This window comes from Perissodus microlepis, chromosome 10, assembly GCF_051167445.1.
Source record: "Perissodus microlepis isolate ML-2025 ecotype Zambia chromosome 10, ASM5116744v1, whole genome shotgun sequence".
Classification (NCBI taxonomy): domain Eukaryota; kingdom Metazoa; phylum Chordata; class Actinopteri; order Cichliformes; family Cichlidae; genus Perissodus; species Perissodus microlepis.
Window position 1 is genome coordinate 15192429 of NC_140470.1, and position 26354 is coordinate 15218782.

The 26354-nt window shown below is 42.6% G+C and overlaps 1 protein-coding gene across 1 annotated transcript; it reads left to right on the forward strand.

Annotated features, from left to right (window-relative positions):
- The first annotated feature begins 1707 nt into the window (after nt 1–1707).
- slc47a1 (solute carrier family 47 member 1) lies at nt 1708–24787 on the forward strand. The gene is made up of 17 exons (XM_084942394.1): nt 1708–1942; nt 2308–2409; nt 13547–13615; nt 13736–13884; nt 14243–14285; nt 14535–14579; nt 17088–17185; nt 17748–17845; nt 17935–18048; nt 19100–19167; nt 19268–19376; nt 19471–19546; nt 19631–19700; nt 19830–19962; nt 22307–22401; nt 23614–23718; nt 23811–24787. The coding sequence occupies exons 1-17, from the start codon at nt 1730–1732 to the stop codon at nt 24174–24176; spliced, it is 1953 nt and encodes a 650-aa protein (XP_084798520.1). The 5' UTR covers nt 1708–1729; the 3' UTR covers nt 24177–24787.
- The last annotated feature ends 1567 nt before the right edge of the window (nt 24788–26354 follow it).

The following is a 26354-nucleotide window of genomic DNA, read 5'->3' on the forward strand; positions in this document are numbered from 1 at the left end:
AACTGCTGGACCGACAACAACAAAAATGTGCTAATTTAATGAGCATTTGTGAGGAATGCAAATAATGTTACTACCCTTACTGATAGCTTGTGAAATATGCTTGGCTAAACTTTGCTTCGAAATTTTCCACTGTTTACTGAGGCATCAATTCTGATGCTTCAGCAATTTAATTTGTTAAGTCACAGTGCTGTGCATGCAATGTTTGACTCCAGGTGGAGTAGACGTCTAAAAGTAGCTTTAAAGCAAGACCTGCAGCGGACACACTACGCCTAGTTATTACTTTACATCAGAATTAAATCAGAAATCAAATTTGAAGCAGGAAAAAGGCCTGCTTCCTCTCCCTTTTATTCTTGCGACTTAGCACATATGCTAAAGTGCAAGTTGTAATAATAACCATCGCCTTCACGCTTGGACCGTCTTCATTCATATATTTCACCACTGCCAACGCTGTACTTTTTAATCTATGACAGATTTCTGCGCTCGCTCTTTAAGAAAGCCTTATGTGATCACACAAAGATCAAAGGTTAGCTGCAACTGCAACACGAACAGAGGTGTAAAAAGACGCTCTTTATGATGCTGTTGCACAATTGACTGGATCGCACACTATGGACAGGAAACTCTTTCTATCCATGTGCAGGCAAACACACACACACACACACACACACACACACACACACACACACACACACACACACACACACACACACACACACACTTTTCAGCTCTACTGTGTAAACTAATTCTTTAACTTCTGACTGAGCCCATGGCCAGGTTAAAATCAGTTTGATCAAGTGGACATGATATGTATTAGGTGTTCATTTCCACACTGTGCCTTTTTGGAGTTTCAGTGATTAAATCACCATCAGTCGTCAGGCAATTCATTAACATATAAATGTAAGTTTATAGGATTTACAGGTCCCCATGTGTTGTGAGAGGTGGTCTCTTCTCAATAGTCAGTCGACTATAAAGACTATAAAGTCAAGTTATCTGTAAATGCTTGTGAGTAAATGTTTGAGTTGTAGAGCGGTCAGGTTTTTGTGCTCATGTGACTTTGTTGATTTATGTGACACGAGGAAGGACAACTCCAAAAATCATTAGTCAAAGTCCATTCAGAGGGAGCTACAATCAATGACTAATACCAGCACACACAAACACAAACAGCATGACTGCCCTGCACCAATTACTCAAAGCCTGCAGATCAGATGCCATCAAAATTCCTTGTATACACTGAAAAACAAGGCATTCCTCATCAGATTACCACTGAGCCCTGCAAGACCACTCAAACGCGCAAGTAAACCCACACGACAAAATATGCCATGTAACATATTCACAAAGCACGCAGTCGTACACTGCACACAGAGCAAATACTCAAACACGTTGCATTCCCTCCCCCAACTTCAAGACACGTTTGTCAGCCCTGTTTTGATCCTTGTATCAGAAAGGTCTTCTGTTCTTTTCCAATCCCTTCTCCAGCCGTCACCTTCCATGTTTATTTTCTCTATTTCGTTTAATCTGTTGTTTCCACCACCACACCCCAAAACCACATAATTTAATTAATAACTTCTAAGAAGTGCATGTGTCGCACTTCTAAACCCAGATAGGCCAACTGCCCCTCTTACCCTTGCACTTTCTTACCCCACTCCCTCCCTGCCACTCTCGCTCCCTCCCACCAGTGCTTTCTAACTTTTCTCCCTCCTCTCTCCCGTCTGTATTCTCTTTCTGTGTTTGAATGGAGAAGCTGGCTTCACCGGAACCAGCACACCCCTTGCCCGGTGCAGGGCCTGTTACTGAGGTTTCTGTTGCTAAGACGGCAGGGGCTGTGGAAGACGAGGGTGCATCATGGGTGAGATCCAAACTCTTTGAGTGTAGTTGCATGAAACGCTTGCTGCCGCAGGCTTACAGAGAAGAACTCTACCAAGTGTTACGACTCACAGGCCCACTGGTAAGTAGCAGAAAGTGGTCTTCTTTTTCTTCTTTTCCTTTTTAGTTGGGGGATCCCATGATTATAATACGCACAGTCAGTGCACTCCTGCAGTGCAGAATTACTGTTTTTAGTACAGGTTTACATAATGCAGTGAAACTAGTCACTATTTCTCAAATATAAACTGAATATATTGCATGCCTAAAACAGTGAAGAAAAAATGTTGTCTATACTGACTGAATATTAATGCAATCAGGTCTGTGCCTTGTGATTTCACAACACTGCTTTGCCAAGTACTGATAAGTCCCCTGGACACAGTTAATGGCAATAAATTGCTGTGCTTTCACCGTACCAGCAAATTATTAAAGTCCTGCTTGTTTTTACAGCTGCTGTCACGGATTCTGCACTTCCTCCTGTCATTTGTTATCACCATATTCTGTGGTCACATTAGCAATGCAGCACTGGCTGGATATGCACTGGCCTCAGCGGTACGTACTGTACTCCTTTTCAGAACAGTTTATTTTAGCACCACTGCTTTGTCTGCTTCTTGTGGGTTGTTATGGTAGCGCAATAAGACCACTTTCTCTCTAAATTGTTTGTCTTTTTGCATACTGGAGGTGATGCTGGTTTGCCTGAATGTACTGGTATGTGTTTTGTTCATTGAGTGCAACAGAAGAGACAAATCCACGTGGTGAAACAAAGAGCAGCAAAATAGCTAATAACTCTTATTACTATAGTGGTTTCTATAGTTAGTTATATGAGAAGTGAGAAAATAAAAGGAAAATCAGAACCACTGATGCATGCAGTGAAGGGATCCAGTGGCTCTGTTACGCCGTGAGGTCCTGTTACAGGTATGAGTTGGGTCCAGTTGTCACCTCAGAGGGAAGGGACACTGCAAATTAATAAAAAAGAAAAACAAAAAAAAAACCTGGCGGTTGCCAAGGCTACCCCTCAGCCTCCTAGTAGATGTGACAAGTGGTCTAAATGGTATAAATCTGAAAATCCTAGGAAAGGACCTATAACCTTGAGGTCGAGGTCACCAGGATTCAAAAAGATTTTTCGTAGATACGTCTAAGATATGAATTTGAAACTCCTGCTTCACCTCATTCTCGAGTTATTGCATTTACAAACTTGGGTGTTGACGCTGCCTGCCCACCTGCCCAGCGAGTGGATAAAAATATCTCATCAGCCTTTTACAGCTGAGGGGTAAAAAAAATACTGAGTTACTGGGTTTAGCCTGTTAAGCAACATTTCTAGCCTGTTCCTACGTACACAAGGCATGAAGGGTTGATGAATGGTTCCTTAAGGCAAAACTTTAATTTATGATAGGCTTTAATTGTACTTATTCATAATGTTAATGAACAGCCTACTTACAGTTCTGACTGCACTTAGAGGGCAAACACTTCACTTTAAGCTTTTTGGGGTTCACTTTATTTATTTATTTATTTTTTGCCTGTCCCGTTTGGCTCTTTTGCCATCAGAATTATTGTCTAAAGGCGAAGAAAGATGCCCAACGGATTTACTTTACCAAATGGACCATCCCAGCCTTGCCGTAATGGTCTATTTGATTCACCTTTTATTGTTTATTTTATTTTATTTTCACTTGCTAAATACGGGACAGACTTGACTGGGGAAAAGAAAGGGGAGAAAGAAAGAGGGAAAGAAAAACAGCAGAGAAGAGGGATGGGGATAAAGGGCAAAAAAAACCAACCCAACAAAATAAGCAGACAAAAAATACATATATCAATCACCTGGATCACCTGTTGAGAAAGAAAAAAGAGAAAACAAGCAGAAGAAAAAAAAAAAAAGAGCAACAAAACAAACAACATCATGATGATCTATGGGAATATAACAGTAAATACTAAATATTAAACATTATTGTGCAGCATGTAAGATCGACAGCACACAGTGTGCTTTGAGGTAGGAGCCAAAAGGGGTGTAGTTTGTGTGTGTGAGCACCCGTGTGTAAATTTCAAATTCAAATTCAAATTTTATTTGTCACACACACACAACCATACACAGTATGACATGGGGGTGAAATGCTTGTAGCTGTGCAATGCCCGACCATTAAATGACAGAAAAAAGTTTTACAGTATTTACAATTTACAGGTTACTACAAAAATTTACAAATTAACTTAGAAATTTACAGTAAAAAATGTGCAAATAGCAGAAAGAGATTATAAAGATTATAAATTATAGGAAGTGTGCATAAAGAAAAACCAGAGTGCGTGTGGTGATGTGATGTGTGTGAGAGTCCAGTCTTATAGTGATGTGTGTGGGAGAGTCCAGTCCTACACCTTGTTCAGGGCCCGAATAGCCTGGGGGAAGAAGCTCCTCCTCATTCTCTCTGTTTTGGCCTTAAGGGAGCGGAAGCGCTTCCCAGACCTCAACAGTGAGAAGAGTCCATTGTTGGGATGGGAGAGGTCCATCATAATCTTCCTAGCTTTGGTCTTGCACCGCTTGGTGTAGATGGACAGCAGGTCAGGGAGCTCTGATTGAATGATGCGTTCGGCCGAGCGCACCACTCTTTGCAGATCTCGTCTGTCGTGCTTGGTGCTGTTCCCAAACCAGGTGCAGATGTTTGCCGTCAGGACGCTCTCGATGGTGCAGGAGTAAAAGTTCTTGAGCACCTTCAGCGGCAGATGGAAATCTCTAAGTCTTCTGAGGAAGAAGAGACGCTGACGGGCTTTCTTAACCAGGGTGTTGATGTGACAGGACCATGACAGGTCCTGAGTGATGTGGACACCCAGGTATCGGAAACTGTCCACTCGCTCCACTGGCGTGCCACTGATGATGAGGGGCTTGTAATTCCTCACCTGCTTTGTAGTGAAGTCCACGATCAGCTCCTTAGTCTTGCTGATGTTTAGGAGGAGGTTATTCTCCTGGCACCAGTTCTCCAGGTTCCTAATCTCCTAGAGGTAGGCCGTCTCGATGTTGTCGGAGATCAGGCCCACAACAACAGTGTCGTCAGCAAACTTGACAATGGAGGTGGTGTCTGATGTGGCTACACAGTCATAAGTGTACAGTGAGTACAGCAGGGGGCTTAAAACACAGCCCTGAGGCACTCCAGTGCTGAGTGAGATGGAGGGGGAGACTTGTTTTCCCACCCTCACTGATTGGGGTCTGTCTGTGAGGAAGTTGAGGATCCACTGACACAGTCAGTGACTGAGTCCTAGATCCGTCAACTTGGTGAAAAGCTTAGAGGGAATTATTGTGTTGAATGCTGAACTGTAGTCCACGAACAGCATCCTAACATAATTCCCTCTGCCAGTGTCCAGGTGACTCAGGGATGTGTGGAGCAGGTGAGATATGGCATCGTTTGTGGAACGATTAGTCCGGTAAGCAAACTGAAGTGAGTCGATGGTGGCAGGAAGTGAAGAAGTGATGTGATCTCTCATCAGTCTTTCAAAACACTTCATCACAATTGAAGTCAGTGCTACTGGACGGTAGTCATTGTGGCAAGCGGGCTGTTGTTTCTTTGGAACAGGAACAATAATGGACTGTTTGAAGCACGTGGGAACCACTGCTTGGGCCAGGGAGAGGTTGAAGATCTCCGTGAACACCGGTGCTAGCTGGTCAGCGCAGGCTCTCAGGACCCGGCCAGGGATTGCATCTGGTCCTGCTGCCTTCCTGGTGTTCACCCTCCTGAAAGTGTTCCTCATGGCATGCTCTGTGATGATGAATGCATTTTCTTCACTGGTGCACTTCGAGTGCGCGCAGCCGTTTGTTGTTTTAATTGCTGCGGCGTCGAAGTGAGCATAAAACGTGTTCAGCTCATCAGCCAGTGAAGCATCGGCATTCATCATTGAAGAAGCTGGTCGTTTATAGTCCGTTATAGTCCGCAGTCCTTTCAACAGGCTCCTAGAGTCGCACTGTCGTAGCTGTGACTCTAGTTTTTCCCCGTAGCTCCGCTTTGCCTTTCTGACCGCGCTGCACACGTTGTAGGACGCAGCCTTGTATAGGTCCATATTACCGGAGACGAGCCCTTCATTGTAGGCAGCGGTGCGTGATCTCAGAGCATCGTGGATGTTTTTATCCACCCACGGCTTCTGGTTGGGAAACGTTCGGATGATAGTTCTTTCTGCTGTGTCGTCCGCTAGTTTCCCGATAAATCCCACAACCACTTCCGTAAACATGTTGATGTCATCAGAGCTGCGCCGAAACATGTCCCAGTCTGCGTCATCCAGTGCGTCATCCAGTGCGTCATCCAGTGCGTCCTGCAGCGCGGCCACTGATTGGTCCGTCCAGCGAGCGACCTCCCTCCTGATTGATGGTTGCTGCTTTAGCCTTTGTTTGTAAGCAGGCATGAGGAAGATGGCGGCATGGTCCGATTTTCCAAATGCCGGCAGGGGCTGAGCCTTGTAACAGTTCTTGAACAGGGTGTAGCAGTGGTCTAATGTCCTAGTGCCCTGGGTGGGGCAGTTGATGTGCTGGTGAAGGTTGTGAAATGTCCGTTTGAGATTCACTCTGTTAAAATCTCCCATAACAATGAGTGCGGCATCTTGGTGAAGTGTTTGTTGATGTGTGAGAGCCTCATGTAGCTCACATAAGGCAGTGTCCGAGTCCGCGTGAGGCAGAATGTAAACAGTGCAGGCAATGACCACAGTGAATTCCCGAGGGAGATAGAAAGGGCGACATTTAACGATCAAAAGTTCCAGATTGGGCGAGCAAGAGCGTGTGAGTGGGGAGATGTTTGTGCTGTCGCACCATCTGTTGTTCACCATCAAACACACTCCACCACCTCTTTTCTTCCCCGACTCCATTGTCCTGTCCATGCGGTAAACCGAAAAGAACCCCGCCGGCTGCACGGTGTGATCTGGTATCGCTGGGTTCAGCCAAGTCTCGGTGAAGCAGAGGAGGTTGCAGTCCCGAATGTCTCTCTGGAACTTGATTCTGGCTCTGAGGTCATCAAGCTTGTTCTCAATGGATTGAACATTGGCTAGCAGAATACTGGGCATGGGTGCGCGGTGTGCACGAGCCCGTAGCCTGTTCCTGACGCCGGCTCGTTTCCCTCGAGGCCGTTGCTTAGGGTCGCGTCCTTTGTTCTCTCTCAGGATCTCCTTTGGCCAGGTTGGGTCCGGAGTTAAACATGGTGAAATGTTCGTGTATTGTAGACCAATAGAAACCAGAGTGTCTCTACTGTAGCGAATTTGTGTGTTTTGCATGATGCCCATGCAAGATTATGGCAGATATAGCAAAAAGTGACGAAAAACCGCAAAAAGTGGAGAAGTTGGGGCAGAGCATCCAGCACGGCAGCCGACCTCACCGGCGCCATTTTAACTACACCTGTGAGCATGAGCGTGCTTGTATTTAAAAGGTTCCTACATGTAATGATCTGTTAGAGGGTGTGGGGAGCCACAGCCCCGTCCATACCGGCATGAAGCAGGTATGGAGGAGATCAAAACTCCAGACATCCAGAGGCCCTCAGAACACAAGAGACCAAGGAAGACCAACAGAGGGGCAGCCGCGACACTATCCCAGAAAGAGCTGAGGAGAGCCCCAGATGAGGGGTCACTCAGCAGCCGCGGAGCAGAAGCCAGGGGGGGTTGCAGTGACGTGCCCGTGAGTTCTGCCGGCAGCCAGCTGTGCCAGAGTGACCGAGCCCCAGGCCGAGAGGCTGAGGGCACCCCACCCCCGAAGTGGCCCGAGCGAGCCCCAGGCTCCAGGCCCTGACAAGCAGCCACCAGGAGTGAGCCGGTGTGTACCTGGACGCCCATCCCCGGACACAAAGAACCACCAATGCACCGATGTCTGAGGGCGTCTGCCACTGGCAGGGGAAGTGGTGGGGGGAGATAGGCCTCCATACCTTAGAGGGCCTGAGATGTCCCTAGAGAGGTTTCATCTGATACCCAACCTGACATATAGACACAGACATACAGGCACACACAGATACAAACATCCATTCCCACCCTCATGCTCTCATATGCAATTACTCAACACTCAACCAACGTGGAGACAGACATAGAGAGACACTGTACACCCAATCACACTCCCCAAGCGTACTCTATACCCCAGGTCTAGGTACCCTTGCCCCTGGAGGGGGAAACTGCACCCAGACCCAGGTAGTGTTACCCTTTTCCCTGGGGTGGAGAGAAGCAGACTGCCCCGACTCGGCAGCAGCAGGGAGGCCCCACATTCCAGACCCCAATTGGACGGCCAGCTCCTCCTAGCCCCCCCGCTCCAGCAGGCTGCAGAGAACGGGGGTGTGTGAAGACTCCAAACCTCCTTCCGCCCGCTCATATGTAGTGTTGATGCATGTGTGTTCTAAGGTGCATTTAAAACCCAGGAGGACATGGAGCTACCTGCCAGAGAGCAGCAGGTAAGCGCATAGCCCCTCCTGATAGCCCTCAATGTCTACGCGTATTTAAAATTGAGAGGTGGGCAACGACGCCAGGGGTGAGGTGTACACCCTGATGGTCTTTTGGATACCGTGTAGTGTGCCCACCCCCAAGATCCTATATGTATGTGTAAAGAGAGTGTGAGTAATGTGAATGTCTAAATTGTTGGATAAAATTGAGGCACAGGCAGCCAGAAGGGGACGGGGGGGGGATGCCTCCCCTGCACCCTGGTGACACACCTTTACCCCAAGGCCCTGCATGTGTGGGTGATTGTGGTGGAGCGGGAAGAGGGAGGCAGCTGGAGATGGGGAGGGAACGAAGGGAGGGGCAAGTGACCCCTCCCTGGGGCCAGCTCCCCCGCTGACCCCAGTAGGCACCCCCATACTCTGTAACCCGCCAGGGACCAGGGAAAGGGGGCCCAAGCCCATCCGGACCGGGGCCCAGTTCAGCAGCACCGCCTGGCCCCACAGAGCCCGGGACAGCCCACCAAACCCCACCACAGAGAAAACTGCACCCACCCCGTCATCCACTCATCTTCCAGACTACACAAGACAATAGACGCCCAGGCTGAGAGCTTCCTCACCTCTCCTATATCTCCCCCTCCTGCAGAGTGAGTTCCTGAAGAGAGGAGACCTCCTGCAAGATGTAACAGCCTCCCCCACCAGTTGAAGAGCCCCTCAGATGGCTGGATGCACTGGCGGCACCCTGCGCCAGGGCTGGGCCCCCATACACCCACCTGCCCACAACCCTGGCAACACACCAACCAGGACCCAAGCCCCCAAGGCCCAGCCAGGGCCCCAGCCCAGAGACGGGGTTCACTTTAACATGTTAACCATTTTGTAATTTAGAGCACTAGCCTGGGCTAAAAGTTGATGTTGGGTTGTTTTGGCTCTCGTGTGTACAACCTTTCTGACTGTAATTGAAACCTTTTCAGTTTGAGATGGCGAGGCACTAGTTGGATATTGAGTTTCTGAATGTGGCTTGTTGCACATTTAAAACATAACTGAATGAAATATTTAGAAAATTCAAACTTCTACTAAGCACTGGTTAATATCAACTAATGAATCATGTACATTCCCTTAGGAGGGGTTGTCGCCTGTACTCTAAAAAACAACATTGTTAAGGAAACAAGCACAATAGCATACCAAATCTAGTTATTATCAAAAACAAAATCTCATGCATTTATGAATTTTAAGAATGCACATAAAAGTTATACTGTAAAATATTAGATTGATCTTATTAAAAAAATGTTTTAAAGCCGATAACTGCACTACAAAAACAAAACCCCAGTAGGTCATGTCACTGTCCGAGGTGCTGAAGCGGCAAGGAGATGGCAAAGAGTAACCAGCCAAGAAAAATATCTACTTACTCACCTGTCCTTGCAGAAGAAGGACTTTGCCTTATCCTTCATTGTAGCTCCAGCTCTAACAGAGGATGCCTTTATCAAGTGGACAGGAGACAGGTGTTTCCTTTCTAGCTTTTCGTGCAGGAACAAGTTGTTATCTGGTCCAAAGCAGAAGCAAAACTCAATCATCCACCTCAGTGATAGTGCTGTCCTTTCAGCTCAAATGCTGAAGCTTGTTGAACTTGCTTCGATTAATTAATGAATACTGCCTTGCATTCTCAGGGATGTCAAACTCATTTTACATCATAGGCCAAATACACCACACTTTGATTTTAAGTAGGTCAAACCAGTGACGCTGCACTTTCTTTCAGTGTAAAGACATTTAACTATACATTTAATCCCTGAGATATCCTAATGTAAGAAAAAGAAGTGCAATTTCAACAGTATGTGTCAGTTTTCCTACATAACAGAGAAATGCTGGTGTAGTAAATGAAAGCACGAATTTTTGGATTGAAATTGAAAAAAATAAATGTGTAAAGTTACAGAGAAAGTTCAGGCAGCTTATTGCCCAGGCTGTCCTATAATTATAAAACAGAAAGTTCATAGAAAATATTTAAACGTAGAACCACTGTAAAAACTACAGTATACTCTTAAAAAACAGGATCTTTTCTGTCATTTATTTGCTTATCTTCTACTGAATTACTTTGGTGTAGCATGAATGGCAGTAGAGGAGGTCTTTCTCAGTAAGAAATTTTTAAATATTATGTAAAGATAGTTAAAAGTACAAAATCTATATCCTCTAGCTGTCCAGTGGGCCGGATTGGAGCCTGTAATTATGTTTGAGACTTGTGGTTTAGTGTTTAAAAGTGAATGAACTGTAGTTGCTCCATCATATCTTTGATATGGTGTTAGTCACTTTAACAGCTCTGAAATGGCCCTACACATTTCTCAATATGCCAGGAATGTAGTTGTTAATGCTAAGTGTTCTGCTAGCATTATTTTTAACTTGGTAAACGTTTACACTACCTGCATAGTAGTCCACCTCCTGCACGGCATGCCTGCTTCTGGCCTGCTATCCCTCTCCTTCACTCGATTATACTGTACCTTGCTGATTGCAACTTGATCCATCCTTGATCCTGCAACATTTCAGTCGGAGCTCCTGTTTATAAATGACTTCCAGACTCCAGACTGGGTGTGCAAGGCATCCACGTAGCTGCCTGACCGGTACAACAAGAGGTTTAGCTTAGTGCTTGAAAGTTTCCATCTAAAAATGACAGAGCTTCTCCTTTACCTTTGCCTGTGAGTGCGGTCCAGTCTCAGGATTTGGTTTTGGTTGAGTTTCAGTTAAATTTTATACAAACTCTATCCCCTCTGCTAACCTGCTAACTTCCCGCTACTGGTGTGAGGTTAGGTTAGGCTAGCTCCATAGCCTTACTGCAGTGGGGCTTGATTGGTTATAAAGCAGTTTAATCTTTTCTTTTCTTTTTTGTTCGTTAACATTAAGCCTAAAAAGTAAACAAGCAAACAAAAACAACAACAACAACAACAACAACAACAACAACAAAAAAATGGTTGAATGATCTATTGCTGCTTGCTTACTAGGTTGTAAGCCTTAGAGCTGTTAAGAAACACCCAAAAGGATCATTTCACTGACTATCAGATCAGAGGAGATCAGAGGAGATCAGCTAAGCACTAGTACAGTGCACTGTGTGAATTGTTTTTTGTCCCTCGCCGCTAGCAAAATACAACTCAAAATGTCAAAGGAACAATTAGCAGGGGGACTGCAAAACCCAGTGAGAATTAATATATTGTGTTTTCTGTTAATGGGAGATTAAGTTTCCTTTCCTTTCCAGTAAGGTAATAATAATTTGTGGAATTGCTACAAAGAAAAATCGAACTATATTTTATTGTTTTAAAAAAATCAAGATTATTATTATTATTATTATTATTATTATTATTATTATTGTTTAACTGAAATGCAAGCAGAGGCTGTAGTTACTAGGATCTGCTCCTTTTAGGGGTTGTCTGAGCATATCATCTGCCACTATATTACCTGGTCACTAGCATCGTCTTCTGCACACCAACCCTCTGCATGGCCTCCTTCATTGCATCCATGAATCCTATCTGTGATATTTCTCTTTTCCTCATGCTTTGTCCAATAGAGTCAATTTTCAATTTTTTAATTATGTCTCTAAACCAGCGGTCCCCAACCTTTTTTGCGCCACGGACCGGTTTATGCCCGACAATATTTTCATGGACCGGCCTTTAAGGTGTCGCGGATAAATACAACAAAATAAAACTAGTACCGGTACCGAAAAAAAGAAAATTTATTCATAACACACGTGAAAAGACCCAGGAAAACCGAGTAAACAATAAAAACGATAACAAAATAACGCTGAAAACCGATAAAAACCCTGAAAACCATACATTTCACACCTGAGCCTCAACTCTCGAGGCCCGGTACCAAACGACTCACGGACCGGTACCGGTCCGAGGTCCGGGGGTTGGGGACCGCTGCTCTAAACTACTCAGCTCTCCCTCTGATAGATTCATTTCTAATCTTGTCCTGGCCACTCCCTGTGAAAATCGTAGCAACGAAGTACTCTGCTTGATCTTTTATGTTTGGATTGCTGAACAAATTCGAAGAAATTTTATTCTCCAGGGATTCCTTGATCATCACGATTTTAGTACACCTCGTCTGATTCATTTAAAACAATTTGGAACTAAACAGAACTTTATCTATCAACGCTTTAACGACCTTTGTTTTCATCTGAAAATCACTCCACTGACACGAGGTTGCTCACTGTTGTTTCTGGCCTGCAACTTGAAATTAGGATCATTGAAGTGGAATGTATCAGAGATGAAAACAGCTCTTATTTTCTCTATGTATGGCAGAAAATCTACAAACATTTTTGCTTTTTCATTTGATCAGTCAGAAAGTTTTTAAGCTCTGAGCATATACTCCGAAAACAGTCCAGTGCTCTGTGTTTGCTGAATCACCCTACATCTTTGTGAGGAGCAAATCAAGTTGCACTAACCTCAGTGATGGATGTTTATAATAACAATAATGGATTGCATTTATATAGCGCTTTTCGGGGCCCTCAAAGCACTTTACAATTCCACTATTCATTCACTCTCACACAGCTACAGTAAATGGAGGCAGCTACAGTTGTAGCCACAGCTGCCCTGGGGCAGACTGACAGAAGCGAGGCTGCCATATCGCGCCATCGGCCCCTCTGGCCATCACCAGTAGGCGGCAGGTGAAGTGTCTTGCCCAAGGACACAACGACCGAGACTGCCCGAGCCGGGGCTCGAACTGGCAACCTTCCGGTTACAAGACGAACTGCCAACTCTTTGAGCCACGATTCGCCCCTATTGTTTTTAAATTGTGAATCTGTCTCTCTCTCTTTCTGTGTTCGTATGTGTCACCATTTTAAAATAGTGGGAACAGCTCTCGGGTGCTTTTCAGTACCTTTCCAGGTGTTTTCTGTCTGTGGACCAATTTGTCCACTCAGTAGCTTCACAACCATTTAAGACTACTGTATAATGTAAGTAAGCTCACAGTGAAGTCTGTGTTTGAAGACGGGTGTTGCCAGGATGGATGGTGTGACTCCATCTCAAGATCTGGTCTCATTTTATATTTTATGTTGCTTTGCGGCATAAAATATACAAAGGAATGGAGTACATGACACATTTCAGTTTGATGCAACATTAACCCAACTTTTATCTTGGTGTGCAAAAATAACTGCCTCTCTTTGACTTGATACGTATTTTGATTGTCAAAGGTTGAAGTGTAATACATTTTTAATTTAAGAATAATTTGAAGGTGACAGCAACCCATGATCTTAAATTTATTTATAATACAACTTCAAGTTTTGGACATAATGAATGTATGAACTGTTTACTATAGTGTGACTTGTTTTTTTATTCTTCACCTCTCAGACCGTTAATGCGACCACAGTTGCAACAGGCCAAGGCCTTGCCTTTGCTTGTGATACACTCATCTCTCAGGTGAGCAAACCACACTGTGCGTGTGTATTATTGTTGCAGCGGTTTTATCCACGGGAAGGTTTAAATTTCACTATGATGGAGTCAAATCCAGTTCCCATTGGCATTGTTTGTGTTTTGCAGACTTTTGGCAGTAAAAACATGAAACGTGTTGGAGTGATTCTTCAAAGGAGTTCACTGATCTTGCTGGCATTTTGCCTGCCATGTTGGGCTATTATCATGAACTCTTACAGCCTACTGATCCTCATGCACCAAGAGGAAGAGGTGGCGAGGTAAAATCATGGTTTTTAAGGCTGATATAGCATCTTTGAATATCTAACTGGAAAAAAAGGAATACAAATCTATATTTTTAGTTCTGTTGTTGGCATTTTTATCAGTGGTACAAATACTATTCTGTGCTTAGAAAACTTCAGCTTTATATGTGTTTTCAGAGTTTCTGAGTAAATTTGTATGAGATTAAATTAAATTTGATTTCAAGGGACTACAATTGAAAACTGATTTAATGTGAAGACAGTGCTGATGCACTTTCCCACAATGAATGAATTTACAGATGCACTTTTTGCAAACTTGAATGATTGTCTTTATGTTTGCTTCACTAAATGAATATCATTTTGTTTGCTTCCCTTTCAGAATTGCCCAGATATATATGATGGCATTTCTACCAGCTGTTCCAGTGAGTTTAATGAACTGAGACTGAGACTTAGTCCACTTACTTCCTAACCTTGACTGAGATTATTAGTTATTGTGTACTTATCAGCTGCAGTGTTTCAACATCTGCATTTAGTAACACACATGCAGCAGTTTAGTAAGCGCACTAGTATTGAGTTGTTTAACCCTCATGTTTGAGAATTATTACTGCCAATTTAATTTAGTAAAAAACAAACAAACAACTAAATTCATGTTGTCTTTCTTTCTGCTACAGGCTATGTTTCTGCACCAGCTGCAGGTTGCCTACCTGCAAAACCAGGTAGGTTCATGAGATCAAACAAGTATGCTTCTGGTGTGTAGGAATCAGACACCTTTCAGGGGAAACTAAAACAGAAAGGTCATGTTGTTATGTTGTTAAGTGTGGTATCTACGAAGGAGATATCCTCCTTCTCCTTTTACTAAGAAGTACAGCAAGCACTTGAAGAGGTATACCAGGAGAATAAACCAGAGGTTGCAGACCACGGCAACCTCTCTGAACAGGGGCCAATAACCATCATAGTGCAGACATCCAAGAATGAATCTCCAGTCTGAATAACTGGCAGCACAAATAAATCAGCTGCGAATGAACGAGAGACACCTGTAATGGCTAACTGAAGGCCAGACAGTCCTGATTCCCAAGGATCCCCAAAAGGGACCAATCCCATCCAACTACCGGCCAATAACCTGCCTCAGTACCAAATGGAAGCTCCTGTCAGCCATCATAGCCACGAAGATGAACAGGCATCTTCGTGTTAGAAAAAAAAGGAAGGATTATTATTATTGCACATTTACCAAGATATTGCGCAGGAAATTGTCAATAGCAAAAACAGAATGACTGTATGGGAGAGGTCTGCTCGCACGTGCATACCCACGTCTGCACACACCCACCCTCCCATGCACACGTACACACACTCAAGGTTACCATAAGTAAACAAAGGGGAAGACTGCAGGAGTGTGTCAGTGTGGTGTCAGTGTTCTGGTGCATTGAGACTTCTGTCAGCCCACGGGAAGAAGCTGATCTTTAGTCTGTTGGTTTTGCATCTGATGGATCTGAACCTTTCTCCAGAGGGCATGATGTTAAATAGGTGGTGGTTAGGATGGAAGTGGTCTTTTAAAATTGCCCAGGCTATGGAGCGACATCTAGAGCTGGCAATGCACTCCAGGGAGGGGAGTGGACAACCGATCACCTTCTCTGCAATTCTGGTGACATTTTGGAGTCTCTTCTTATCAGCTGTTGTTCAACCAGCGTACCACATGGAGATGGCGTGCACCAGCACACTCTCAATTGTGGCTCAGTAGAAGGACACTAGTAGGTCAGTCTGCAGCCGGTTCCATCTCAGAACCCTCAAGAAATGGAGGTGCTGCTGGGCTTTCCACCATGATGTACAGCAACAAGATTGGAGTGTCATTCGGACTGGAGAAGTGTAGTCGGATGGAAACAAAGAGAGGGAAGGTAGTTAGAACTGAGGGGATGGAACTACCAGAAGGGAACACCACATCTTCCTGAGAAGAACTTGAGACGATGTGGATCGTGAAAGTTTCCGTGGTCCCAGTGATTGCCGGAGCACTCTGTCATGGCTGTGTGCAGGCAGGCAGAGAGGAAGGACCCAAAATGCAGGACTTACGGAGGCGAAAGTAAACTCAGAATAAACTGCTTTATTGCAGGCTGCTGATCAAACAGAAGACTAACTAAACTGGAAAATATAAACTAACAGGCAGGCAAAAACAGGTAACAGACCACACAGTGGAAACTGAGGGTGAGTAGACATTGACGACGCGACACTGATACAAAGACACACTGGGCTTAAATACACTGAGGGAGTCATCAAGGAATTAGAAACAGGAGGGAGACACAGCTGAGAGGGTTTGACACACTGACATGAGGCACAACCTTTCACAATAAAACAGGAAACAAGAAACAGACACAGACTTGACACTGAACTGAACCTATACTAAACACGAGACACAACCCAAGAACTAACCCCTCACAAAGAACATAGAATAATACTAATAAACAAATAATACTAATAATAATAATAAACAAATAATACTAATAAACTAATACTAATAAACTAATACTAATAAATATAATACTAATAAATAATACTAATAATACTAATGAATAATAATACTAATAATACTAATAATACTAATAATACTAATGAATAATACTAATAAACAATAAATAATACTAATAAACAAAGCATAACAAAAGGATAATATACCAGCAAATATACTGTGCAGGAACTTCCAGCTCCCAGGCCTCTGCTAGAGGACCCGAGTTTGAAAAATAAAGACCGCCCACAGGAGCAAGAAGGGAATAATATATAAATATTCAGATATTTATATGTATATTTGTATATATATGCATATATAGACACTGTGCCATGCTGTGCCATTGCAGCTGTTTACCCACACTATCAGCTAATGTTAGCACAATATTATATATAACATCGTAAAGCGCCCTTTTAAGGTTCAGACTTGTGATTTTCTGTGACAGAAATGTAATCATGCACATACTATGCAATTTTTTTGAAATCCTTTATTGTCCCCCTTTTGTCTAGTTCAACTGTCAGGTCTATTTTTTAGCGCCAAATACATCATAAGCAGCTAATGTGCAGTTTCAGTGAGATAATGTCTTATTCTAGTTTCCACCAGTGTGCTACACTTACCTGAATTTGTCTTTGGGAAAATAGTAAAGTAATTTAAGTAAATAAATACTCTTGCCGAGGAATGGTGGCTCTGCATACTGGATTGCTAATCATGCCTTTAAAAAAAAATCTTTCAGGGGATCATATTGCCACAGATGTACACAGCAGGAATAGCGAATGTTTTAAACTTGGGCTTCAACTACGTCTTGATCTTCACCCTCAATTTGGGCATCATGTAAGTGTGTCACACTGCCTCATTTTGCCTTTTCATTTTTTATGGACTTTTTGATGGTGGAGTAACAGATACAATCTATTAATAAAACAGAAAAAAGCCCTCTGTCACTGCCATGTTCACTACACTGTTGTCCAAAGAGGGGACTGAGAGGAGAAGAAAATTTGTTTTCTGTTAAATGTGAGTCAGCAGTGCACTGATGTTTATTATTTTTGAAATTTATTTAAGTGAGGGGGGCAGCGTAGGGCAAAGGAAGAAGAAAGTTCTCTGACAGGAGTTATTCCAGCTGGAAAAACATTTGATTCATCAGGCAGATGACTCAACCCAGGCCTCTGTCTGGGCCCTGTTTCTCCTATCCCTCACATTTACCAAGCACTCACTCCTACTAATTGTGAAAAGTCTTTCCTCAGCTCATGAGAAACCTAGTGTGCCAAACCACAGTCTTTCTGTTAGTTTTTTGGTCCATGCCTCCTCAGTGTAGTCCTGTGTTTGTTAATGTTGTTTGTTAGTGGTCATTCCTCTGGCAACCACAGGTATAAATACGTTTTATCATCTGTGTTTTCAGTGGATCAGCAATCGCTAACAGCCTCGCTCAGATCACCCTCTGCTTGCTGCTGTATGGCTACATCAGAATAAGGAAGCTCCATCAGAAGACATGGGGAGGTGAGTGCTACACATGAATAACACAAAGTGAACGATGCAGCTTTTCAGACATTAGTTTTACTGAATTGAGTTTTCTGTAAACCTTACAGGTTGGTCCACTGAATGTCTGCAGGAATGGGGCTCTTACATGAAGCTGGCTATTCCAAGTTTACTTATGGTCTACTTTGAATGGTGGCTCTGGGAGATTGGCAGTTTTCTCGCTGGTCAGTGTTATTTGCCAGACAAACAAACATGCACGTAAACGGCCGATTACACACACTCATTTTACACTTATTTTCTCAAGTAGAAAACAAAAATCAAGCTATTTTTTTCCTTTTAACCTAGCAGTTATCACTATGACAGAACATCTCTGCCGTGCACAAGTCACAAAAATACAGTGATCATGTCTCAAAAACCCAGATTCAGACTTCCAGGGGTTCATATGGAACAAATCTAAAGAAATAATCATAAGTAATGCATAATCTTGCTGGTTTAGGCTAACTTGTTATAACTGGTTTCTAGGAAAAAGATTTATCTATCATTAGCAGCATATCATTAACTGTGTGATAACTTGACCTTGATATTACTGTTGGTGCTTCTGGTTGTCTTTGTTCTTCTATTAATACAATATTACACTATGCAGCATAGATTAGAATTAGGGTGACTGAACAGAGATGAGCATGCTCATGCTGGAGGTGAGCAGAGTTGGGGAGGAGTGCATATGCAATACTGATAGATCTACATGTAAAGGAAGCAAAGGGTTCAATATGATAAAATAGTAAATTCTGATGAAGGGGTTATGTTTCAGTGATTTAATAATAAAGATTAAATCTTAAACCTTTCTCAAAAATGCACTAAAATGTTTACCAGGGTTGTCTTATCTTTCTGTAAACAAAAATCTATACTCTAATCAGTGGCCTGATAATATTTGGAATCATATTCCACAAATTATACATTATATTGCTATTACAATGTGCTTATTTCCAGTTAGAATCTGTTCAGTATCAGTGATATTGTAAATTATTACAGTCGAAATGCTGTTAAAATATATTTACTACTTTGCAATTCTCCCATCTTCTTTGAGGTTACCTCCCCAGATAATGTCCTGGTTTTCACTTTTTTTTTTTTGCAAAAAAATCATCATGGAAAATGGAAAAGTTTAATTCACAAGATCTTACCTCACTGTAAAATCTTTGTCTCAAAAGTTTGTGTAAAAATGTCACATTCGTGCACAGCAGCAAAACCTTTCATGAATCTCTCTCTAAATCATCTCAGGTTTACTTGGTGAAGTGGATCTTGCTGCTCAGCATGTGCTGAATGAAATAGGAACCATTGCATACATGGTACGGATCAGCCATTTACTTAGTTGAACACAGTCATCTTATTATTTAACAGCACTTCTGCAATTTGGGAAAAACGCTTACTCTGGTCTGGACCTTGTAGACTCCTTTAGGTATCCATGCAGCTGCTTGTGTGCGTGTTGGGAATGCTCTGGGGGCCGGGGACACCACCAGAGCTTTGCTCACCTGCAAAGTGACCCTATTTCTGTCGGGTATTAGGATATTTAAACATTTCTTTGAAAATTCAAACATATGTAATACATGATAAAATAAGGACACATGGACTTATATGCATTTTCTCTATAGGAGCGCTTGCTGTTTGCCAGGGTATTGGTTTTGCAAGCTGTAAGTCAGTTGTTGGCTTCATATTTACCTCTGATGTGTGAGTATTACAGCAACACACACATTCAAGCCTGTAAAATATTATCATAACACTGTTTTAATGCTCTTTTTCTGCTCTCTGCAGCGAAATTGTGGCGACTGTGTCTGAAAACCTCACAGTGCACGTTTTTGTACAGTTCTTTGATTCACTTCTGGTATGCCTTTACACAACAAAAAACGATGTTCTCATCTCACTTTACAAAGACTAATTCAGAGAGCTGGTTGTCTGCTTGATCAAATCAAACCCTCAACTTTGTTTCCTTTTATTCTGTGTTCCATTTCAGTGTGTCTGCTCAGGAATTCTTGTAGGATCTGGGATGCAGAAAATTGCTGCCATCTCCAACCTGATGGGTTACTACCTCATCGGCCTGCCAGTAGGAATAGCTTTGATGTTTTATGCCAACCTGAGGATATTAGGTAATACTTTTATTCCATTGTAGGCATCTTTCTACAGACAAGCTATAAGTTAAATGCTGTAGTGGTGCACAGGTTTGCACTTTTGCCTCACAGCAAGAAGGTTTGGTATTCATAGCAAGTTTGCATGTTCCCTCTTTGCCTGTGAGGGCTTTCGGCTGCCACAGCCTAAAATCTTTCATGTTAGGTCAAGGGTGTAGGTGTGGATGTGACTGTTAGCCCTGTGTTAGCCAGGGTTTACTCAAGCCCCTTTAACAAAGTCACCTGGGATAAGGTGCAGACTCCTGGTGACTGTAGTTGGATAAATGATTAAGAAAATAGATGGGTGGACTGATAAGCCAAAAGGACTCAACGGCATAACATGAAAAAAAGTTTTGAAATAGGCTTCAAAGCCCTGAGATGCAGTCTTTACTTCAGGCAAGAGACAGTCGGGTGCACGCAGGAAGTTGATCAGAACAGGCAAACCAAGTCTGACAGGGAAGAGCAAGGACAAAAAACAGGATACCAGGTAGGTTCAGACTCACAGATAGACCTTCATGGAGAAGAAAAGACAGGAATTCTCAATGCAAAGATAATTTGGCACAGAGACAAGGAACACAAAATACACAGTGGAGAATGCACAATTTGACAGAGGTCATATGACATTAGGGTGAGACAAGTAATAAAACAGCTGATAACAATGTCTGATACCAAGATTTATCACCAGTGGCACTTAAGCCGGCACATAAGAGCCTGTAGGCAGCAACACTGGGTTTCTAAATGTAACTCTATGCAACTGGATTTCAATTATGTACGATTAGTTTTGCAGTCTGATCATTTTTAATACAAAGATATCCCATTACCCACAATGCACTTCAGCTGCTGTTGATTTAGGATTTAGTTGTATAACCCAGCCTTTAGTATCAGTCTGAGATAAAGAGCCAGCTATAGGTCACACTCTTCACCTGAGGTAATTCAACAGCTGTTTCGTAACATTTTCCACAAGAGCCGAAAAACCTTGATGTGTAAAACTGCATGGATATAGATATGATTACCTTTAAAAAAATATTATTCATTATTTATGTTTCTTTTTTTTAATCCAAGCTGATTAAATTAAATTCTCATTCACTTAAAAACAGTTGCACACAACACACAATTAAATATTATACAGTATTGTGCAAATTTCTCATTTCTTAATTTTTGCTTTCAAGGAGTGAGAGACTTGTAATTTTTAAAGTGTTCTTAAACAAATCTGATCAAAATTAATGGAATTATGAACGCAAAAAAAGGCCATCAGATTATGATTCACAGTGCAGTGCCATCTTGCCATCAGCTTATTTTTTCAACACGACAATGATCCCAAACACTCTGACAATGCAGTAAAAGGATATCTGGACAGAAAAGTACACAGTGAAGCACTATCAGCCCGCAATATTATTAAAGCAGTGTGGGACTCATGACTTTTGCAAAGTATTGTAAATAAATCAGATTATCCTAATGTACATCAGGGATGTGAACTTTTCATCAAATGTGTCTGTTTGTGTACACTAACACCTTTTAACTTTTTTGTGCAGTCTGTAGGATTTTTAAAATTTTTGAAGGAGACTTTTTTTGACCCCAAAAAGTTGATTCTGTTCATCTGGACATAGTGTTTTCAGTGGGAGAAACATTTTGTCACTCAACCAAGTGACTTCTTCAGTCTCAGCTGACTGCAGGTTTCCCCAACCTTATAAACAGTACCTTTGCATACTGACTGAAACTAGCACCACTGAGTGAACAATGAGCTGTGAGGTCAGTTCCTGGATCCTTAATATGCAAATTGTCATGACCATTAATCAAAGACACTCTTGACACTCCAGTAATGATGAGGATGTACGCATCTTGGACAGGGAGGAACGCTGGTTTGAGCGCAGAGTCAAGGAGGCCATTTACGTGAAAAGGGAAAGACCATCTCTGAATCGAGGAGGGGGCCTAAGGGTACATCTTTCACCATCTTACAATGCTGTGATTGCAGCCATTCCCCAACTCTCTGTGAATGGTACTCATGGCCATTGATCAATGGTCTTTGATCAATTGGCTTTCATAGTGGTTGTCACAAAAATAAAATAAAACAATACAAGTACCATGGGATTGCAAAGACAGTTGGAAATTCTGTACACAGGCACAGCATCCGAACATGGAAGCACAGTCTAGGTGTGCTGTCTCTACTTTATACGAGCATATGGACTCAAAGTCTACAGCTGTGAATAAGCAGAGTCGACTGTCAGCTTGGCTGTGTCTTTAAAGACCATTGGTATAAGCAGTTTGATAGCTTGATAGCTAGACTATTTCTTGATGTGTTTGTTTGAATTTGTGTTCCTCCTTTCAGGTTTGTGGCTGGGCCTGCTTGTATGCCTTTCCCTCGAGACAGTGTTATTTCTGGTTCTGATCTTTAAAATTAACTGGAAAAAAGTCACTCAGAAGGTAAGACGCTCATATCTTTCTCTAAAAGCATAGATATTATTTCAATCTTCCAAAAAAAAGTATGAATGTAACAGGTGACATTTCTGAGTTAAACCTTTGGAGGTCTGTCAGTAAGTTTTTTTTTTTATCTGTATATCGTTGCAAAAGTTATTTTAGTTTTATTCTTAGAACTTTTGCTTTTCTTTGTTTAGCTTTAATTTTTTCTTACTTTCAAAAAAATAGATAAGACATAAAAGACAATATGTACTCTCACACATCCCACATACTAATACATTTAATTATTTGTGTATAACCTTGTCACGGTGGACTGAACGGATTCAAGCGCAGACAGGGAGAAAGGTGCAAAAGGTTTATTTACAACAAACCGGGTGACTATATACAAGTACTGAGGGGAGGAAAGGGGAAGGGCAGCCACAGGGAATGGTGAGGGAAATTCCACACACGCTCCTCTTCTGCCATGCCACTCAACACACTCCTCTTCACTTCTCTCCATGCTTGTAATTTACACTCACACTCAGGTAGTCCAGGGACGCGTAATACGGATGGAACCAGGGAATCTAGGTACGGAGACAGATGAGAGAATCAACACCAGGAAAGACACGCAGGAAACACTGGAGATCATTTTACAGCTGGGCAACGCTAACGATAGTCGTTTAACGTTCCAGCGACATGAAACACCGAGCCACCATCTTAAACGGTGGCTGGGAGAGGCAGGAATAATGAGACACAGGTGAGCAGTCGCTTGCAGGTGTTTTGGCTCACCACACATTGAGCTCCGCCCAGGCGAGCGAGACAGAAGAGAGAGAGAGCTAGGGAGAAAACAACAAACAACAACAAATACCTGTAGCCTGTTTGAGCCGGCTAGGGAGACAAACCTGCCACATCCGGCTGCTTTAGCGAGCAGAGTAAAGATCTTAATGCCCGGTTGTGCCAAACACATTTGTTTGTCAAGAGTAGCTCTATAAACTCTATATAATCTCCTTGTTTTTGTCAGTTTCTTTTTATTTAAATTTTTTTTTTTTAAATTTTTATTATTCATATTATTGTATAACGATGCCAGAGCTGACAGGTGAGTAGTAATGTGTTTGAAAACAGCAGGAAGAAAGCAGAGGACTATATCTGTTTTTAGATTGTGGTTTACTTTTGTGGATTTATACCCAAGAGTTACCAGATTTTTATTTGCTTCTTGAACCTCGCTCTGACATGTTTTAGGCTCAACTGCGAGCTGGGAAGAAGTTATTGGTAGGACCTGGACACCTTCCTGGTACAGAGCTCAATGAAGCAATGCTGCTGGATGGTCATGTCTGCCCAGACTCAGTAAGTCTTTCAACACAGCGTGTTTTGTGTATCTTGTCATATCATAATGGAGCCACTCACACATCCATTAACTGCATCTTTGCGCTGTGAAGGCCCAATCGGATGGTGGAGAAGCTCCAAAAACAGATGGCTACAGTCCTGTCAACACCCTGGATCAGGAGATGAAAGCTGCTCAAGTGCCAGGCATCATCAATACTAATGCAGCACCATCTGAGAGGGACACTGAACATAACGAAACCACCAAACCCAAAGTGGTGCTTTCTACAACACAGCTGATTTTCCGTCGGGGAACCGCCTTACTGGTTTCGCTTCTTATTTTGATTATAGGTGTTGCTTGTCATATTGCTTTCCCAGTACCAGAGCAGAGTGCACAGAGCAAGGCCAACTTTACTCTGAACTGGGCCAATGACTCCACTCCCACGCCACTGGCTCCTCTGAACTTTACACCACACTTCTGAGATATTTTTAACTTCCAAATATTGACTTGTCATGGCTGCATATAGTAAGTGTTAAATTCCTTCCTAGTTGCACATCTTCTCATAAACCAGGGGTCTTATTTTCTAAAACTGGTGCTACCTTGTGTAGAGAGAAAAAAAACCCGTCTCAGTGCTGCACTGCTGAGCAAATCCACAGAAAGCTGGAAGCAATATCAAATGAGAGGGAATCTGGCAGGATTAACAAAGGTCTTGTTACAAAGATCGTGTTTTAACCAGCTCAGAGCTGAGATTTCTTAACTGGAGCAACAAGGTAGGTTACAAATCCTCACAGGAAAATCATGTGGGCATCAAGCAACAGATGTTTTCCCACAGATAGCTTTTTGTTTTTCAACCTGTTCTTGACTTGATTTACATGTTGCACTGTGAGATGTATATCGCAGCTTACTGACCTCAAATCATTCTCTCATTTTTTTAACTTGAAGATTGACTGTAAATATGTGATGCTAAATTTGACATGTCTGTAAGTGAAATATCATCGTCACATAGTCTTTTACTGTTGCTCTGGCTCTGTTTATTTTCAGGACAGAAGTGAATAATAAATAATAAGCTATGTGTCACTGGAATACATCACAGCCTCTAGTCTGAACTCCTTTTTTTCTTTACAAACAAAACACGAAGACTCATATACTAATATGCAAAAGAACCATAGTTCCTTCTCTTATAGATGCTCTACTAATAACTGCAAAGTGACTATCATCACATGAAAAACAGTGTGGAAATAAATCCTTTAAATAATACACTATATTGCCAAAAGTATTTACTCACCCATTCAAATGATTGAATTCTTGTGTTACAATCACTTTCATGGCCACAGGTGTATAACATCAAGCACCTAGGCATGCAGACTGCTTCTACAAACGTTTGTGAAAGAATGGGTCACTCTCAGGAGTTCAATGAATTCCAGCGCGGTACCATTATAGGATGCCACTTGTGCAACATGTGCAGTTGTAAAAATATTCAGTCACCAACAGCTGACTGTTGGTTATAATATCACCAACAGTCAGCTGTTGGTGATATTACAACAAAGGGTAAATGACTGGGAACAGCAACTCAGTCATGTAAAATCACAGACCCGGGCCAGTGGATACTGAGGCGCAGAGGTCTTTCTGCAGAGTCAATCCAAACTTCCTGTGGCCTTCAGGGTAGCTCAAAAACAGTGTGCAGAAAGCTTAATGGAATGGGTTTCCATGGCCGAGCAGCTGCATCCAAGCCCTACATCACCAAGTGTAATGCAAAACGTCAGATGGACTTATATAAAGCACACTGCTACTGGACTGGAGTGATGAAATACACTTCTCTTTCTGGCATTTCAATGAGTCTGGGTTTGGCGGTTTGCCAGGAGGACAGTACTTTTTTGACTGCATTGTGCCAAGTGTGAATTTTGGTGGAGGGAGGATTATAGTGTCGGGTTGTTTTTCAAGAGTTGGGCTCTGCCCTTCATTTCCAGAGAGAGGAATTCTGAATGCTTAATCACACCAAGACATATTGCACAATTTAAATGCTCCCAACTTTGTTGGAACAGTTTGGAGATGGCTTGTTCCTATTCCAACACGACTGCGCACCAGTGCACAAAGCAAGATCCATAAAGATGTGGAGGAGCGAATTTGGTGTGGAGGAACTTGACTGAGCTGCACAGAGTCCCGATGTCAACTCAACAGAACATGTTGGGGATGAATTGGAGCGCAGACTTTGAGCCAACATCAACGTCTGGTCTCACAAATGTGCCTATGGAAGAATGGTCAGTAAACGCTCCTAAACGTTGTGGAAAACCTTTCCAGAACAATTGTTATATCTGCAAAGATTGGGCCGACATCATATTAATCCCCATGGATTAAGAATGGATTAAGATGTCACTCAAGTTCATATGCGTATGAAGGCAGTTTAACGAATACTTCAGGCAATATAGTGTATGCTACTATAGTATAACTATACTATGTTACTATACTATAGTATCCATGCAGGTAAGACTGAAACAAAGCTCACACCCCAATCAATAACCGCTAATGTCTATTACATATTAAAAAGAAGCTACAATTGTTTCTGGGCCTAACATACCCATTCAGCCTCTTAGCACACAGATACTGCCTTTGATAGGTTTGTAGCTTGAACCTATTCGCTGGAACGTTGAAGACAATATAA

What these genes read in the sequence shown, in the direction of transcription:
- slc47a1 (XM_084942394.1), top strand. Translation starts at nt 1,730, where the DNA reads ATGGAGAAGCTGGCTTCACCGGAACCAGCACACCCCTTGCCCGGTGCA. An exon ending in AGTGACCCTATTTCTGTCGG is followed by an intron (nt 19,377 to 19,470) that starts GTATTAGGATAT and finishes TTTTCTCTATAG; the next exon opens with GAGCGCTTGCTGTTTGCCAG. An exon ending in GGAAAAAAGTCACTCAGAAG is followed by an intron (nt 22,402 to 23,613) that starts GTAAGACGCTCA and finishes GACATGTTTTAG; the next exon opens with GCTCAACTGCGAGCTGGGAA.